At 37.2% G+C, this 18854-nt stretch overlaps 2 protein-coding genes across 4 annotated transcripts; both read right to left on the bottom strand.

The window, feature by feature from the left end:
• Positions 1–5470: 5470 nt before the first annotated feature.
• On the bottom strand, positions 5471–13088 carry lypla2 (lysophospholipase 2). Of its 3 annotated transcripts, XM_058752635.1 has the most exons (11): positions 11981–12918; positions 11769–11799; positions 11570–11662; positions 8725–8756; positions 8569–8634; positions 8397–8444; positions 7848–7918; positions 7562–7635; positions 7367–7468; positions 7095–7271; positions 5471–6191 (listed from the first exon to the last, which is right to left on the bottom strand). In XM_058752635.1, the coding sequence occupies exons 3-11, from the start codon at positions 11645–11647 to the stop codon at positions 6141–6143; spliced, it is 699 nt and encodes a 232-aa protein (XP_058608618.1). In that variant the 5' UTR covers positions 11648–11662; positions 11769–11799; positions 11981–12918; the 3' UTR covers positions 5471–6140. The 3 variants fall into 3 exon arrangements, with proteins under 3 accessions (XP_058608618.1, XP_058608615.1, XP_058608617.1); XM_058752632.1 differs by lacking the exons at positions 11769–11799; positions 11981–12918 and adding an exon at positions 12952–13088; XM_058752634.1 differs by having other exon boundaries at positions 11769–12918.
• A 778-nt stretch (positions 13089–13866) lies between these two features.
• On the bottom strand, positions 13867–18783 carry pithd1 (PITH (C-terminal proteasome-interacting domain of thioredoxin-like) domain containing 1). Its single transcript, XM_058752636.1, has 6 exons — positions 18082–18783; positions 17772–17815; positions 17543–17620; positions 14647–14751; positions 14432–14540; positions 13867–14215 (listed from the first exon to the last, which is right to left on the bottom strand). Exons 1-6 carry the CDS (start codon positions 18280–18282, stop codon positions 14114–14116), a joined length of 639 nt encoding a protein of 212 aa, XP_058608619.1. The 5' UTR covers positions 18283–18783; the 3' UTR covers positions 13867–14113.
• Between the last annotated feature and the right edge of the window lie 71 nt (positions 18784–18854).

The following is an 18854-nucleotide window of genomic DNA, read 5'->3' as shown; positions in this document are numbered from 1 at the left end:
TTAAGTTTTCAGCACTCAGCCAGCGTGAGAGTGGATGGGCCGCATACCGCAAGTCCTGTAAACACATCAACACGATCACATTGTCTGGAATCTGTTAACCACTGTGTTACATCATGGAATGTAAAATCAATGTGGAAAATCAACAGCACCATATTGCAATCTCTATTTAAAAATTTGACACCAGAAAATCAGGTTTTGCTCCTAATGCGATACATAATCTCTACGCCCATCACTAGTCCATTACCTGCCCCTCAAAGCTTGATTCAAAAATAGTGTTAGGCTTAAATCTGGAGTGTAAAATTACCACAAGCATTTTCAACTGGAAATGTTAAATATCTTGCACAAAAATAAGACAGATCAGATCCATCAATAATCTTTCTGGACTCTGAACCTAATCTATAAAGTCTGAACATTTCTTGACAGGTGACACAGTTGATCAATGAAATCGACTGTTGGGTTTGCACTTGTTTTGATATTGCCGAAGTGTTTACACATTTCTTTGAAATCAACCAAAAAGTGGCTTAATTGGGGCCATTGAAACTTAGGATAGTATAAAGGTCTTGAGGAGCATTTTTTAAAAATGTTTTTAGAAAGCTGTGTCATGTGCGATACACTGTAAAAGATGCCAAGCATGATCGCAATGGTCAAACACGTCCATCTAGCGTATGCTGACATAGAAAAACAGTGGAAAGCAACACAAACGTGCTCTGTGCTCTGCTTTGTAACATATTAAACAGTAAACAAGTATACAGTTCAGATTTGAATATATAACTCATACGCAGCTACTATGCTATTGTGCGAAAAATAAACAAGCTACTATCCAACTCGCATAACTATTTTATGGAAATCCCTAACGTAACAAAACCAGTCTACTTCACAAAATGCTAATTTGCATAAGACCACATTGTGCAAATAACAATCTTGCACAGGTGTCCTTATCTGATCTTATCGTTACCCTTTTTTTCTAAACGTTTACATCAGATAAAACAGATGACTCTTTTTGAGAGAAAAAAAAGAAACCTTTTAAAAAGGTTACATGACCTAAGGGATCTATAACGTTTCATCAGCAAAACAATCCAGCATGCATCATATCATGCTCTAATAAATCTGCTTGAGAGGGTTGTGGGAGAGTAAAGGGCGGCAGCAGGTGCACTGATCGGGCATGAGTGAGTGGGAGCTGGGCGTTCGACCCGATTTTTTAGGTCATTCTGTCTACTCTGTTGTTCTTTTCCACATCATTTCACATCTCACTCGCATTCAACAAAAATGTCTGTGGAGTTGCATCAGAAACAAAGCACATTTTAGAACTCAGAAGGATCATTATAAACGCACATTGGGCTTGTGGTAGAACGGCTCATTTTCAGGTGGGACGTCTGAGAATGCAGAACAGATGAATTAAGAGCAGCACTTGGCAGGCACACAAAGAGAGGGAAACGTTTCTGTTCCACAAGCTTCCCCCACACTAGAGCTCAATCATTAAACATACTGTGTGTCCATTAATGGAAAAACTCCATTTGCATTTATTTTACAGGCAGTGGGCTACTTTCAAACAATGCAGGCTTTGTGTTAAAAGATGATCCTCAACTGCCATTTTCACTTTTAACAATGTCTGAAACTCCGGGCTAATTAATTGCCATGGCAGACAAGAACAGCATGCAGTAACCTGACATTTAAAGTGACAGTACCAAATCTTTACTATTATTTTTGGACGACAAAATGCGAAATGTGAGGGACTGACAGTCTCAGAGAATATTCACCTTCATTGCATGGTTACGCTTTATTAACTACTATGTATATATAATAAACATACACGTTGGTTCATGCTTATTACATTTAAAGGACTCTCATTAAATTAACATTTGTAATTACACTTAACTTTTCCAGGGGTGTCAAACTCAGTTCCTGGAGGGCCGCAGCCCTGCAGAGTTTAGTTCCAACCCTGCTCCAACTTACATACCATGTAGTTTTCAAATAAGCCTTAATGACTTGATTAGCTGGATCAGGTGTGTTTAATTAGGGTTGCATCTAAACTGTGCAGGGCTGTGGCCCTCCAGGAACTGAGTTTGACACCCCTAACTGTAATCCCAAAACTATAACCCTTAAATTTTAACCCTAAAAGCAATCCATACCTCAGACTCGTGGTGATTTTCCAGAACAACATGTAGTTACATATCAAATCCATAGTCTAGTTACTAGGCAAGTGTGACCCGCTGCATATTTAACAACAGCGAATGGTGACATGGCTAACATGCTGCACAACATCTCCTTTTGTGTTCTTCAAAAGAAAGAAAGTCATGCGGGTTTGCAACAGCATGAGGGTGAGTAAACGATGACCTAATCTTCTCTTTGAGTGAACTACCCCTTTAACAATACACAAAAAGCCAACATGGTGACAAGCTAAACACATAAAACAGATTACATACGTTGTTTACAGATTACTTACTGGTTTCAAAAAGAAAGCAGCTGCTTATAATGTTCTAATAGACCCAAAAGATTGCTTTTCATGTAATCCATCACAAAGCATGGAGGTAAACGCTGCATACTTGTTCTGTGACTTGCTTATTTGTTTTCAGTGGTTTCTCTCTGGTGGCTAAATTCCTCAAGAAGCATTTGCAAGAATAAAACTGGGCAGATCTTTCAACAAACGCTTTGAGCCTCTGCCTGTAGTTTTTCCAAGGATGTGTTGACAGCTAATCAGCACCATCAGTTCAGTTCATCAATACCGGTCTATGGCTGACAGACCCCTTGCATTAAAGCCCTCAACCAACAAACACATGTTTGATAAAGCAGAGCTTTAATTTTCCACACTCCTAAGCTGGTCAAGCGGAGATTTCGACACCAAGGCGTGTTGACATGAGCGATCAACACACAAACATTCACACACGTACCTCATCACTGATTTGGACGTATCCAATAAGCGTTGGCACATCAAATGACCAGAACAAGCGGCTTATCAAAAGCTTAGATCAACATTGTTATCGGACGGCAGATCTTCGATCATGTCAGAGACTATGTAAAAAGAAATGATAAAGAACTGTATAATCATAGGGGTGGTGCTCGTGCCTGTGTTTGCTGGTCATGCTCTCATTTCATAGGACAATAATCTTCGTCTCCTTCGCGGTGTTAACGGTAGATGAAGGACCGAGTCTAAGAGCCGCTCACTGCCACCTACCGAGAAGTATGAGGCACGGTATAATATTATCTTATATCAAGGTCCACTCATTATCTTGAACATTTGAAAACGTTATCATATACACTTACATGAGTCATATGAGTAGCGTTATAAATAACTGAATTGAATTTAAATATTACTCTTATAATTTGTTATGGGAGCATACATCTGCAAAATCCAAACCCTAAATAAATAAATAATAAAAATAAATAAACATAATAATTTAGTCCTGAATTTATTCTGTATTATTTTTATTTTATTTTATTCCTTTACTTCCTGTATTTAATATTTATTACATTTATTAACTATTTATTTTATTTAGTTTTTAATTTATTTTTAACTTTTTATTTGAGTCTATATTTTTAAATAATGCGAACTAGTAAAGCACTAAACTGTTTAAATGTTATGTAGTAGGTGTATGTATAGCCTTTAGCCTATTATGTTCACGTGAAATCAACCCAGTCTGCATTTGTATTTACATCTCAACTCTGTGTACAATACATTATTAATTTTAGATCACTCAAGCACAAAAACATTTTTGGTCACAAATGTGATCTGTTCGAAAAAAAAGTAAAGCATTTGCGCCACCTAAAGGAAAATGGAATTATCATTTAAATTTCAGTTTATTGCGCGAGAAGTAGATTCTGAAGAAATATGAACTTTTGGTAGCTGTTTTGATATTTAGAGAGATGGCACTGAATCGATGTTATGCATTTGTCAAATGACTTTGAAAGACTTGTCTTTCCCTTTAATTTACAGTCAGTTTTATAGGCCTACATTCTTTAATTAGGGCACATTTTTGATCACACTTTGATTTCAGTACTATTTCAAGCAGCAGTCAAAACAGGTCATCTGTTGAGGACAGCAGTTCTGCTCTAGCTAGATTACTTCCTTTAGGATTTGTGCACATTTTGACCCCTTTGGACCTTTATATAAAATGAGAAATTGTTTATTACTGGAAGATATTTAAGTTGACTCAAATCATAGGCCTACACATTTTCTGCATTAAAACAGTTACACCCTTTGGTGTATTTGCTTGCCTCCTGTTAAGAAAACAAAGAGAGAGAAAGAGTGTGCAAGGTTTTGATGCTTGTTCAATTGAAGTTCTCAAATTGATCCATCTACATCACATTAAAATGATTAAAGTAGCATTATCAATAAGGTGCAGGACTGCTTTGCTGTGATTTGCATCATTTATTTCACATACAGGTGTTTCGGTAAAGTTTCTGAAGAACCAATTGTCCTTCAGTACACTTCAAATAAAAAGACAACGACAAAAGAACATGACAGATTTTTTTTTAAACGAGCACAAATGACAAAACAAAAACCAACGACAAAATACAACTCAGGTGGACATAAACTGATAAGTTCACTGTTAAACCCAAAAGATATTGCCAGTTTCTGCTGACCGACTTGTGCCTGGCATGCCCATGATTCATACAATAAACATTCAAGCCACAGGGCATATAGGAAACCTGTCTGAAGCTAAGAAATTATTCTAACTAATAATAAGGAATAATGCCAATTATAAAAGAGGGGATCATAAGGGTTATGAAAACATGGAAGTCAAATGGACTCGGTAAGATTAAAATAACACTGAAATAATATATCGAAGAACATCTATTTAGATTAAAAAAGCAACATTCACTACTTTGCAAACAACTTGTTTAGATATCATCACACAGAAACCATTTTAATCCATTTTCAAACGTATACAAGCAAACTGTGAGAGAAATGACAATAGCAACCATGTTTGCAAACCCATCTTTCCATTTTAATAGCTAATCAAGGTTACTTCTTTAATATCAGCAGGCTTAATCTGCCACGCTGCTGCGTAACTGTGACCTTCCATCTTTTATTAATAGGTCGTGTCAGTAAACAATACTTTTATGCCTGAAATGTATATACATATGCGATCTGAGACCCCAGAACACTTGAATGTGTTTGGTCACGTGAGTGGAGGATGATGTGGTTATGAGGTGGACAGGGAATTAGGGAGGATTGAGGAAGCTATTTAAAGCAACTGGAAAATATTATCAGCCGTCTGGAGTGATTCACTCTGATTATTTTTAAGCTTAGTATCATTGATTATTATACAATTAAATACTCAAATCTAAAGCTGGTTATGTGTTTTTCTAAAAATGTTTATTTTAAATCACTTTATTATATATTGTGTTTTCATCATTTGCATATAGATTCAAAGCATTGGTGCCGGATTTCACTCTGGCACAAATGAAATAATGTTTTCTCATTCTGTGTAATTGTTTTAGATGAACAAAGCATACTGGAAGATTTGAATGATTCATTTGCGCAGTTTATTTGAGCCATTTTCGCTTGCCTTTCTCATATTTCTAGTTAAAAACCAAAAGAGAACAAAAGATATTTCAGCACAAGTATGATTTGCAGCATCCCAATGAAGCCCCACCACAGGCATGCACCGTGGGACTAGCATGCATAGCAGCACGACGCGAGTCACTCCAGACGGCACCGGGCTCTCACTAACTTCATCCACCACCACAGATTTGCAGCATCTGAAATCTCCCGAGTTCTGTTACAGAGCTGTCTAGCAAAATGTTACCTTTACCACCTTGCTTATTGAGAGAAAGAGACCGAAGAGTAGGGAAGAGAGATAGTGGTTCAAGATGTAACACGTACAGGAATGTATAATGAAAGTTAACGAGTCTCCCTTAAAGAAAAGACCAAAAGACTTTCATGGAATATTATTGTATGTATGGATGCCACTTATAATATCACCTTTTTAATAAATGTCCACTGATGTATGAAATTACAAAGTAAGGTGTGAGATGACATGGTTATGCATGTGTTGCATGTTCACAGTATGTACAACTGAATGTGCATGCTCGTGTGTTGTTTTGTGTTGTAGGGGATCATGGCTGTTTCCTGTGGGAGAATGGCAGGTCGGAGGTGAGAGGTCAGTGTCTAAGGGTCACAGTGAGCTAGAATGAGGTCAGACTCGGGGCAACTGCTTTTCAATGAATTCCTTCACAGCAGACATCTCCTGTAAAGCCAATCAGAGAGTGGTATGGGTGTTAGAAATAGCATGAACAAATTTTACTGTAACCACTGTACTAAAGCTAAAATAATATTTTGTATGATTTCAGTTCAGACCTCATCCCGTTATTAGTTTACATGAAGTGTCCTATAAAGAACAGGAGCTTGCTTCTAACTAAATCTAGGCAGTTCTTTTCAATATTTACATTACACTGTCAGGAAAAAAAATGCATAAAAGTTGACACTAGGGCCGTACCCTTTCAATTAAATCACCTTTGTACCTTATTTACCATTAATGTATGGAACATATAAGTACTTTCTGAAAAAGTACCGCCCCAGTGACAGCTGTTGTACCCTCTTGTACCATTGAACATTTTGGGATAGGTACTTTTTTTTTTTTTTAAAGAAATTAATACTTTTATTCAGCAAGGATGCATTCAATTGATCAAAAGACAATACATGAGAAAACTGTTTTCAGCATTGATAAGAAAAAAAAAAAGTTTCTTGAGCACCTAATCAGCATATTAGAATGATGTGACACTAAAGAGAGAAATAACAGCTGCTAAATATTCAGCTTTGCCATCACAAGAATAAATTACATTTTAAAATATATATACATAAAGAAAACAGTTATTTTAAATTGTATTAATATTTCACAGTATTACTGTTTTTGATCAAATAAATGCGGCCTTTATGAACAGAAGAGACTGCTTTCAAAATGTTAAAAAGTAGTGTAGTAATACAGTAGTAATAAAGAACTACTAATCAAAAGAAGACCTCGGTAGGTCTAAAAGGATTCAGCTTTTTTTGTTGTTGTTGTTTGGGTGAGGGTCTGTGAAAGCCTGCATGTTGAATTTGTACATGGTAAAACATTAAATTTAGGTTTCTGTGTGCGTAACATGAGTCTCACCTGAGGACAGGAGCTATGCATGAGACCCGGGTAGGTGCGGAAGGTGACATTCTGTGGAGAAACAATGGTCTTGAGCTTCTCTGCCGTCATAGCCCCGAACTGCACCGGGATCATGGGATCCATCTCCCCATGACACTGCAGAATGGGAGTGTCCTTGTTTCCACTCCCACTTGCAGCCTAATGGATAAAAAAGCAGATCCATATTGACAGACATGCCTATTTACATACATACATATTTATCCTCACACAAACTCGCTGCTGACATCTTGTACCTGTGGGAAAGTCTTGTGAAGTGGAAGCCAACAACTAAGTCCGACAACGCCTGCTAGTTGCTGCTGAGAGGTCAGAGCGGTGTAGAGAGAGAGAGCTCCACCCTGAAGGGTACAGACAACAAAAGAGGAACTGAAAAGCACCTGTAATGTCAGCCATTTGAGTGAGAGTACAAACTTTCAGGATGGATCACTTACCTGAGAGAAGCCACCAAGAATGATACGACTGGATGGTATACCATTCTTTACCTCGTGATCGATGATGGCCTTTACTATTGAAAAAAAGGAGTGGTCTATACTTAGCGCCACATAATCAAATTTCGATATATAACAATGTTCTCTGGCATGAACCCGTTTCTTCATGAGGTTTTACATTTGATGACACAGACTAAGCCAATTTTTGGATGCTTGTTAGTGATGGGACAGCTGTATACAGGAAACTGCCTCAATGTGCATGCGTGTCCAAAAAACAAATTTTGCTCACTGTTCTCTGCTGCTCTCTTAATCCCTGCTTCATCCTCCGGTGATTCTGGGCTTAAGCCTATCAGATCGAACCTGAAAAGAAAAACATTATACAAGAATTAAGGGAGAAATCCAAGAGTCCAATAGTGAAAATGCTTTTATTTAGCATTTTATAAATACAATTTTCCCATATAATATATTAAAAGAACAACATTTAAAAATAAAATGTCTTTACTGTCACTTTTAATCAATAATGCATCCTTGCTGAATAAAAGTTTTTAATTAAATAAAAAAATTCAAATGAATTTCAGAATGTCTTAGTATTTTGTTTGTCCCGCTTTTTGACCACAAGTATGTAACATCTGACCATGTGTACAAAGAGCCACTTGATTTGATTAACTGCCTATAATAGTACAGAATCTGAAATGCTTCTTCATTTTACATCATAAATTTTCTTTGTTTTACATTTTTCAAAATCCTAAGCATTATTTATTCTCCGGTTTAAATTACCACTGCACTTTTTATGTAAATGTACTAGATTTTAATGTTATCCACAGCAGAGGAAACTTACCATGAGGGCATAGTCATCTTCATGTTGAGTGTTACAGGGATTCGGGGTCTAGAGTCAGAAAGTATGATAGGCTTATGGTCAATAAATTACAAAGTAAATCAAGTGATACGAACATTTTTGTGTTGCATAACAATAAACATATCAAAAAAATATTTCACAGATTTTCACTTACGCGTGTGGGCATATGTATTTGATGTATGGCAGTCGAATAGACGTCATAGCATCAGCCCAGCCGTGTCTATAATAAGTAACACCACAGGGTTATTTCTACACCAGGCCAGGGGATATTAAAAGATCCTGCAACAGGCAGGTAATAAACAGAACGTACCCTGTGTCGCCCAGGCCATGAAGGAAGATCACCTGCAAAGTTTACAGAATATGATGTGAAACTTATCTCTGCAAAGCCCAAAATAGGCCAGATTTCCTGTCTGAAGCTGACTTTGTGGTTATTTTATATGAAGATACCATCTCAATAGCAAACTTCAACTTTCTATGAATCCATTCACCCTTTTATTCCAGTAAAGGAGGAGGCAGGCAGCCTATTTGAAGATTTGGACTGTAATGAGAATTTGAAGAACGGTATAGGCTGTATGTTGACTATTAAAAGAATGAACTTTCTGTCATCATTTAATCACCCTCATGTCGTTCCAAAGCCAAAAGATAATCTTTGAGAGACAAATTAAGATATTTTTAATGAAACCTGTCTCTCTTTTAAAGTCTGGGTAACCAAAACTTAGAAGATCTAAGAAGGTCATAGGCATTGTAAAATAAATCCATATGAATCAAACTGTTTAATCAAAGTCTCGTGAAGAGATACAATTGCTTTATTGCTTTAAACATACTTCCTCCTGAAATATTTGGGCATGTCTCTGTCTCCTCAGTGCCATCACAAGCCCCTGCTGGCAACTCCTAACCACTTGAGAGACCTCTCCAGCTGTCTTAAATAACTGGGAGAGTAAGAGTGATTCTTGGCTTTAAGAAGTTTGATAACTTGCTTTTATACTTAAGTTTGAAAGCAGGAGTAAATTTCATGAATTCTCAGCACTTTGAGAAGCTTGATAAATAAGGGCCCAGATCTAATTTAGGCTTTTATTCACATATAATATAGAGCACATTCAGCTGGCGTAGCAAGTCAGTCCCGGGCCCATATGCAAAACAAATTGTACAAACAGATACAAACAATAGCTCTTTTATTTGTAGTGAGGTAACTACATTCGCCTCAGTTCAAGCGGCATGTGAATCAATGTTTTCCTCTTTAATATTTGCAGCACGAAATAAACATGAATAAATATTTGAATGCATATTGAAAAAAAAATCTGAACAAACGAATGTCTCATAAAAATCGATCAATTAGATTTTCAAAAACATGCTGTTTTTCGTGTTAAGAATGACAGGTTGGATGCCACAGACTTTTCTTTTTCTTTCTTTTTTTGCGGAGTGTAATTTTCACATTAACTTCACGCAATATAACATGATTTTATTATCGTAATTTTGACTTTATTCTTAAAATAGTATGATGTTAATCTTATTTAGTTATTTTTCAGCGTGACACTAAAATGCCGCGGTTGGATATTTTGTACTGCATGCAAACACAATCTTGGCACAGCGGCCCAAAAAACAAAACAAAACAAAAAAATGTAATAAATAAAAATAAAATGGTATGAAGCTGACGACCCTGACTCCTCATATCTCCTCCTCATTGGACGCGCCTTAAGAGAGAAATGCATCTTTTCGGATTACATAGGCTAATGAAAGAGTTTTTAACTTTTGATTTGAATTATTTCGTTGTAAAGTAGTAATTTATAGCATTCTATTCATCATGTCAGGCAAGTATTTGCTGAGTTTCGGTTCAGTTTTTGTGAAGTGTTCCTGCTCAAGATCAAGACCACACTGTTTGTTTTCTTTATTTTACAATAGCAAAACGTTTCGTTGATATTGTGAGTGCACACAAATAAAACCATTTGCAGATTCGAATGATGTATACTCTTACCTTTTATGAGGAGAAATTACGGCGTATTTTATTTTTCCACTCTTATTAAGAAAGAATGCAAGTGATCTCGCTAGCGCCTCCATGTCCTTCAAAGCACATTTCAGCTTCCACTTTTAGCACAAATGATTTGATAGCCTATGTATCACACATTTATCTTATATTTTTAAATTTATATTGTGAAATGCATGAAATTTTAAGTCTCAAATCATGTTTATTTGAGAAGGCTAAACTGATCAAACCTATGCTCAACTCACTATCTGGAGCTGGCCGCTTGGTATTTAAAAAGAAAAAAAAACTTGAATTTAATAAACAAAATGTTCCAATCATGTTTCTAAATTAACTTAAAGAAATGAAACGAAATATAACCACTTTGCCATTAAAAAACAAAACTGAACTATTTTAACAGCTGTAACAGCAGCTGTGTAAAGGGGAAGAGAAAGAGAGAAGTGTGAACACATCTGTATTAGTAGTACCATTAATGTTTATATAAATCTAAATGGATGTATTTTGTTTTGTTTATTTATGGATGTATATTTGTTTTTATTCTGTTATGTACAATGCTTTAGCAATATGTATCCAAGTATGTCATGCCAATAAAGCAATATGAATTTAATTGAATTGAAAATTGAGAGAGAGAAAAAAGACGGGCTCGGGTCGGACTCAGGCGGAGAATTCTGATGAGCTGCCGGACCCGTGCAGGGCTCTATATTTGTTCCCTGGTTTCAATTAAAAGTTACCCCTCGGCTCGGCGGGCCCCCAATCTGCCCGGGCCCATATGCACCTGCATACCCAGACGCTATGCCCCTGAGCACATTACATATGATAAACACGGATTCCCATACATGTCATGCGAGGCTAGAACAAACCTCATTTGTTTTCAAGCAACACGCAGCAAGTGTGAGCTTCCATCTTTACAATATGTTATACAATTCATTTGAGATGCCTTTATGACCTTTTTAAATCTTCTAATCTCTTATTCTGAACCTCTTGGTTACCTGGACTTTCAATAGAGGGACATTAAATACATCTTAATTTGTGTTTTGAAAACGAACCAAAGTTTTATTTACTCGCAACATAAGGGTGGGTAAACTTAAAATAACAGATTTGAAGCCTGGCCTGTGTAATGCTAATGAATAACTTGGACAACATTAGAATTTAGTTAATGATTCGACTGGTCTCTCACCACAGCCGTTTCCTTCTCCGTCCCAGGCACTGTCAAGGCTTCAGAGAGCAGAGGTACAGACATGTTGTTGCCACACATACAATGTGAGGAGTGCTTTTAGGAAAATACAAAAACAAAATGTTCAAATGCAATCAGTACAACATGTTTATGCAAAATAAAAAGGCCCAGGCAATAAGTGCTGGATATTAAAGATACGAACCAGACGATTTTAGAAAGAAACGGTCAGCAGGCTGCAGAATGATTAACAAAAGTTGGTTTAATTACCGGTGTTACTTACTAAAGTCAGTTCAACTAGCAATTCATGCCCATCTGAAGCTAAAAGTGCTCTATTGCACCTGCAGAGCATCTAGACGTGAAAAAGAAAAAGCACGCTGAAAGGTAACGTAAAAATTACAGGGTGATTTAACCTACTGGATAAGCGTCGGCGCTTATGTTAATCATACTGACAGAGGCTCATTTCCTGCTGGTGGCTGTTCAGATCACAAGTTTGTACTTGCAGACTTCTGCTTAATATGAGCTCTCAGAAAACTGTTTCTAATGCAGCCTAAAATGAAAACCACGGGTCCCTGTTTTCCTGGAATCATATGACAGCACTAAGAAATTGAATCTTGACAGCTGCAGGAAGCAAAACATTCCAGTTTAATGGTTTCGTTCGTCTTTGAGTGGCCTGGGTGACCATATCACAAGTTTAAGGCTGAAGTGTTTCAACACTTGAATGAACTCCATGTGCCAGTCTTGGTTTTATGGGTCAGTTTGCCTTTCTGGACTTTAGTACTGCACGTTATCAAATCAGCTGCATTCTCCACTAAACACAAGAAAAATACCCTTTTTCAAAGAAAGAGCATGGTCTCCGTATGCACCGCTATGCATTTGATTACACCATGATTTATACAAATTACTAAATGACTGTATTGATAATCTCTAATGCGTCAGTGCGATAATCCTTCTCACGAACCCTGCTATGAATACCACGATCATATATTCAAAAAGAATGGGAAGAAAGGGATGGGCAGCGAAAACAATAGAGAAATGGGCGAAGCTTAGCTCATTATTATTTCAATTTGGCGGAATCAAGGACAGGGTACATGTATAAATAAAGCCGCCAGGTCGTTTCATTAATACTCGAGCGACATGATCGCAGTTAGGCAGCTTAATCCCGTTTCGCCTGTATGATTGTCACAATGAATCCACAGCCTCATAGATGGAGCTATCTGGCTCTCTACCCCCGCGAATAATCCCACAATTACGCTACTCAACGACAAGCTTGCGCCTTTATAGCTAGCGATAAAGCCAAGGTCAGGGAGTAGATTAAAATCTAGGGTTCAAACAGGAAAAAAAGCAGATATAAACAGCGGCCCAGTGCAACAAATTTATTGACTCACCGCTTGCTATCCCAGGTCACAACGGAACTTCCGCTCCTTCTGCCGGAGAGGGGCGGAGTCACGGCGCTGTGACGTCACCGCACTTGTTCAACCGCGTGATCTTGAATGTTGTTCAATGAAACGCACTGGAAAACGGATCTAAACATTTTTAGGTAGTAATCTGTAAATAGTACACTATTTTGTAAGCGTAAGGCTACAACGTAATGCAAAATGTAAATTTTCTCAATTGTGTATTTTTTACAATCACAATAAAAGGTCGTTTTAAGACTATTTTTGTCACTTTATTCTTATTTTTCATTATTTTTAAATCTATAAATTTCTATTTTAATATTTAAATTGTCTATTATTTAGCCCATCACGCACCACTACAGCACATTCTTTAAAATCTGGGCCCAGTTGTAACACTCCTTTTAAGTCAAATAAACTGTTAGTTATACAAAATATCATTACTCGTTTTCTTAAGTGGTTTGTTGTATTACAGCAAAAATAAATAAATTATGCTACAGTGAAGCACAATGGATTTGTAGTGATGGATGCTCAAAATGGTTATGCTCCTGTCACAATAGACGTTTATATGTGAACACGAACTGAAACTGTAGAAGTGCACCATTAAATAACTAATAGCAAAATAATAGAAGTTGTTGTAAAATGTGTGATATGAAATGCCAAAATAAAATTAACCAGGAAGTGTTCTTTAAAACTTTCTTTTTACACAAACTGCATGAATCCATCAATGTTATACACTTTTGAGGAATCGATTAAAACACATTTTGCTTTTTTTTACCCAAGGTAATAATGCAAAATAATATTAAATGGATGTATAAGACATTGTAAAAATGAGAAGAACAACAAAGTTTCCACTAGATGGCATTCTTTAGAGATGTTTTTTAAGGAACAGACTTCTTGCACAGCTCATCTGTTCTGTTTGTTGAAGCATACACTGTTTATTTGACATAAGCATACATTAAGTAATTATGCTTATATAGCCTAGGGTTTATTGGCACATTAGCAGAATTGCAGATGAACAAACCCTGGTGAAGAAATCCCTGTTGAACACAAAGAACACACAGGCTTTCTCAGTTCATCATCTCACCATTATCAAAACTCATGCACACTTTTATAGTTTCACACAGCACACGTGAGATTCTCTCTCCTCCATTTGTCATGATATGAACTGTGTTTGGGGTGTAATGGTCTCCACTTTGTGATCTGCTGGATTGGCTGCTGCTTCATAATTGCAGATTGTAATTTCATGCCTATGAGCCTGAAAGAGAGATAAAAAGATACTAGATGAAGGTGACTGCAATGCAGATGCTTCTGGAATTCTTTCTTATTTTTTTCAAGTGTAAAACAAATATTTATAGAAACAGCAACACTAGCATAATATTGTCAGAATATGGCGCATCTTCCACCAGTTATTAATGATGATGGAAGTGTTGTTGTTATAGCACATATACAGTATGTTGTATTCAATACTGACCTCTGTGTACTCTCCCCGCAGACCAATGTAATACACACGAGTGGATTCTGCCCCAAAGTTTCGAGATATGTGGATTGATAAGTGCTGCACGTTGGAGAATCTCGCAATCCTATATCAAATATTTGGGCATGGTCAACATAGATTAATAGCGTCCAACATACAGGATGTACTATTAATGTGCTTATGCACATGTTAACATATTTAAAATTGCTTACTTGGTTGGATACTCAAGCTCAACAAGCGGATCCCTGTTTAGACGAAACGCTTGCTCTGGCTCTCTGCTTGTATCGTCAAATGACATTTGGGGGATGTTCTTGTACCTGCTCAAAAAGTACCCAGCTGCAACACTCATTCATGGAAATTGTAACTGCATTATTCATGTGAAGCTGCAAGAGTTATACAAATATATATAATATTCTGGAAGCGGTCCTGACCAAACTTCCACAGACATTCAGTTCACGGACTAAAAGCGTAAACTTTATTGAGATTGGGAAATATCAACCAGTAATTTCATTTCCAGTAACGGATAGTACAAAGTTCAGAAATGAATGGTAGGCTATGTGAATTATGACAGAATAGTCCCACAACTGATCGTTTATTTTTTTCCTCACGTGTCTCACCACAATGATTCAAAACGGACACATTTCAAGTGACACGGGAAAAAGACAAGGAAAATTTTAATGAACATCAGAAAAGCAGCGCGCACATTTGGCACAAGGCCATCAACTGACATTTAAAACGGGAATCTTGGCCATTCAAATCAGCAGCAAGAGTCAAAGTTCCACAGTTTAGTAAACACAGCCAACCTCTTTAAGTTATTCTTCACTGCACTGTATTGACACAATGCGTTGCAATATAGTAGCGTATTGTTTTGATGCATAGGCTACATCCGATCTTTTTTTTTCTTGCCCCCCCTGACTCGAGAGTCAAATGTCGCCCATGCATGTATGTATGTATGTACAGGTGCTGGTCATATAATTAGAATATCATCAAAAAGTTGATTTCACCAATTCCATTCAAAAAGTGAAACTTGTATATTATATTCATTCATTACACACAGACTGATATATTTCAAATGTTTATTTCTTTTAATTTTGATGATTAGAGCTTACAGCTCATGAAAGTCAAAAATCAGTATCTCAAAATATTAGAATATTACTTAAGACCAATACAAAGAAAGGATTTTTAGAAATCTTGGCCAACTGAAAAGTATGAAAATGAAAAGTATGAGCATGTACAGCACTCAATACTTAGTTGGGACTCCTTTTGCCTGAATTACTGCAGCAATGCGGCGTGGCATGGAGTCGATCAGTCTGTGGCACTGCTCAGGTGTTATGAGAGCCCAGGTTGCTCTGATAGTGGCCTTCAGCTCATCTGCATTGTTGGGTCTGGTGTCTCATCTTCCTCTTGACAATACCCCATAGATTCTCTATGGGGTTCAGGTCAAGCGAGTTTGCTGGCCAATCAAGCACAGTAACACTATGGTCATTGAACCAGCTTTTGGTACCTTTGGCAGTGTGGGCAGGTGCCAAGTCCTGCTGGAAAATGAAATCAGCATCTCCATAAAGCTTGTCAACAGAAGGAAGCATGAAGTGCTCTAAAATTTCCTGGTAGATGGCTGCGTTGACTGTGGACTTCAGGAAACACAGTGGACCAACACCAGCAGATGACATGGCAGCCCAAATCATCACTGACTGTGGAAACTTCACACTGGACTTCAAGCAACATGGATTCTGTGCCTCCACTCTTCCTTCAGACTCTGGGACCTTGATTTCCAAATGAAATGTAAAATTTACTTTCATCTGAAAAGAGGACTTTGGACCACTGAGCAACAGTCCAGTTCTTTTTCTCCACAGCCCAGGTAAGATGCTTCTGACGTTGTCTCTGGTTCAGAAGTGGCTTGGTAGCCCTTTTCCTGAAGACGCCTGAGCGTGGTGACTCTTGATGCACTGACTCCAGCTTCAGTTCTCTTCTTGTGAAGCTCTCCCAAGTGTTTGAATCGGCTTTGCTTGACTGTATTCTCAAGCTTGCGGTCATCCCTGTTGCTTGTGCACCTTTTCCTACCCAAATTCTTCCTTCCAGTCAACTTTGCATTTAATATGCTTTGATACAGCACTCTGTAAACAGCCACACCTTTCAGTAATGACCTTCTGTGACTTACCCTCTTTGTGGAGGGTGTCAATGTTCGTCTTCTGGATCATTGCCAAGTCAGCGGTCTTCCCCATTATTGTGGTTTCAAAGAACAAGAGATACCCAAAATTTATACTGTAGGGATGGTCATTTATTCAAACTCAAATGTAAATATTCTAATATTTTGAGATACTGATTTTTGACTTTCATGAGCTGTAAGCTCTAATCATCAAAATTAAAAGAAATAAACATTTGAAATATATCAGTCTGTGTGTAATGAATGAATATAATATACAAGTTTCACTTTTTGAATGGAATTAGTGAAATAAATCAACTTTTTGATGATATTCTAATTATATGACCAGCACCTGTATGTATGAGTTTGTTTCTGAGTTTTTGATCTGAGAGCTGAGAGTGAGACAGCTGATAAAAACGTGGAATATTGTGATGATTTTATCAGCTGTTTGGACCCTCATTCTGACGGTACCCATTCACTGCTGAGGATCCATTGGTGAGCAAATGATGCAATGCTAAATTTCTGCAAATTTGTTTAGATGAAAAAAACCCATCTACATCTTGGATATCTACATCTGAGGCAGAGTACATTTTCAAAAATTATTTTTGTGTGAACTATTCCTTTAAAGCAAATTTTAAGTTATATAGATCTTTTATAAAATTATTTGCATAAAACATTGTGTTACTGTTATTTTTTAAATATTTTAAACAAATGTACAGCAACAACTATTTTAAATGTTCTAATATTTAGCCTTTTACATAATGTTCTCTTAAATAGTTTAGCAGCTGCACTTATTATTAAAACAAACTGCTTGGATACTCAAGCTCAGCAAGCAGATTCCTGTTCCCAGTTGCAACACTTATTCATTCATGTAACTGCATTACATTTTATATTGCATTGCATCCATATGTGACACTGCAAGTCTTGGTTTTTTTTTTTTTTTTTTGCAGTGAGTGCAAACTCACAGTCTCATTTCAGCTGGGTGTGACTCATCATCTTCTCCAGAAATAATGATCCCTTTCAGCTTCACGCTACCTGTAAACCTGCAGATTTAACCATATGCACCAACTGTATCCATTTCTGTTGGTAAACCACTTAGTATTTAGGCAAATTGTTCAAAAATTATTAAATAGACGATAATTAAGAACAGAAGAGAAACTGAAATGGATTCTGCTTGCAACAAACAAATCTTACGGTATATTGAACAGAAGCTCCTCGTCAGCGTCGCTTTCGACAAACTGAAAATAAAACAGGAGACATACATTAAAACAAATAGAACAGCAATGTGACAACAGTTTATTAACCAATCAGTTTATTTAATTTCTCAAAAGACAACGCCGACTTTAACTTAGAAGAGTTCATATAAAGTAAAATAAACATACATATATGCAATTAAGTATGTAAGCAAATACAGAAGTGTCTTAATTCGCAGTTTGACTCTATTCTACAGGATAATGTAACGTCCGTCACACCTCCTGCATAACTAAGCCAGGTTAATTGGTACCTTCGCCCTGTCAGTGCGTTGATCCCAAGGCTTGAACACCAGTTTACCATCTCCGTCTCGGCTCTCATTCAAACACTGAAGCTTCTCGATATCAATGCGTCTGTAGAGCTCATATTCCACTCCTCGCTCTGCTGGCTCGTGATCGCATTCACAGCAGCCGTGACCGCGTCCGCCGCCGTGGCCGTGACCGTGTCCAGACATGGCGTGAACCTGCAGTTCTGGACCGAAAAAGTACCGAAACACACACAACCAAGCTTACAGGAGAGATACGTACGACAGCTCTAGTAGCGGCTTCTGTGGCATATGCTGAAATGGTACAGTTACACAGGTGGTAGAAGTGGGAAAGTAGACAACACGCAAACACGAAACGTGGAACGTGATTGGACCACAAAAAACAAAGGAACCAATGAGGAGTAGAGTTTGGAGTCGCGTTCTTGTGACGCTTTAACGTCTCATTGGTCGTTGGCTTTGCGTCATCGTAAATAAAGTGGAAAGAAAACAAGCGGTTCCATTAAAGTGATCGAGTTAAATCAATATTATGACATTATTTACTCGGTCTAATGTTGTTCTAAACCTGTATCGTTACCTTTTTTAGGTTTAACACAAATGTTAGATGTTTTTTGGTATAATGACAGTCACCTTTTACTGTCTTTAGTGGTCCACTGACGAAAAAGAAGTCATACAGGTTGAGATAACACGAGACTGAATTTAAAAAAATGACATAATTTCCATTTTAGGTGATAGAACAGAGCAATAGTGAAAAGTTGAAAATT

The sequence above is a fragment of the Onychostoma macrolepis genome, chromosome 19 (genome assembly GCF_012432095.1).
Source record: "Onychostoma macrolepis isolate SWU-2019 chromosome 19, ASM1243209v1, whole genome shotgun sequence".
NCBI lineage: Eukaryota > Metazoa > Chordata > Actinopteri > Cypriniformes > Cyprinidae > Onychostoma > Onychostoma macrolepis.
This window is presented reverse-complemented; position numbering and strand designations above follow the sequence as displayed.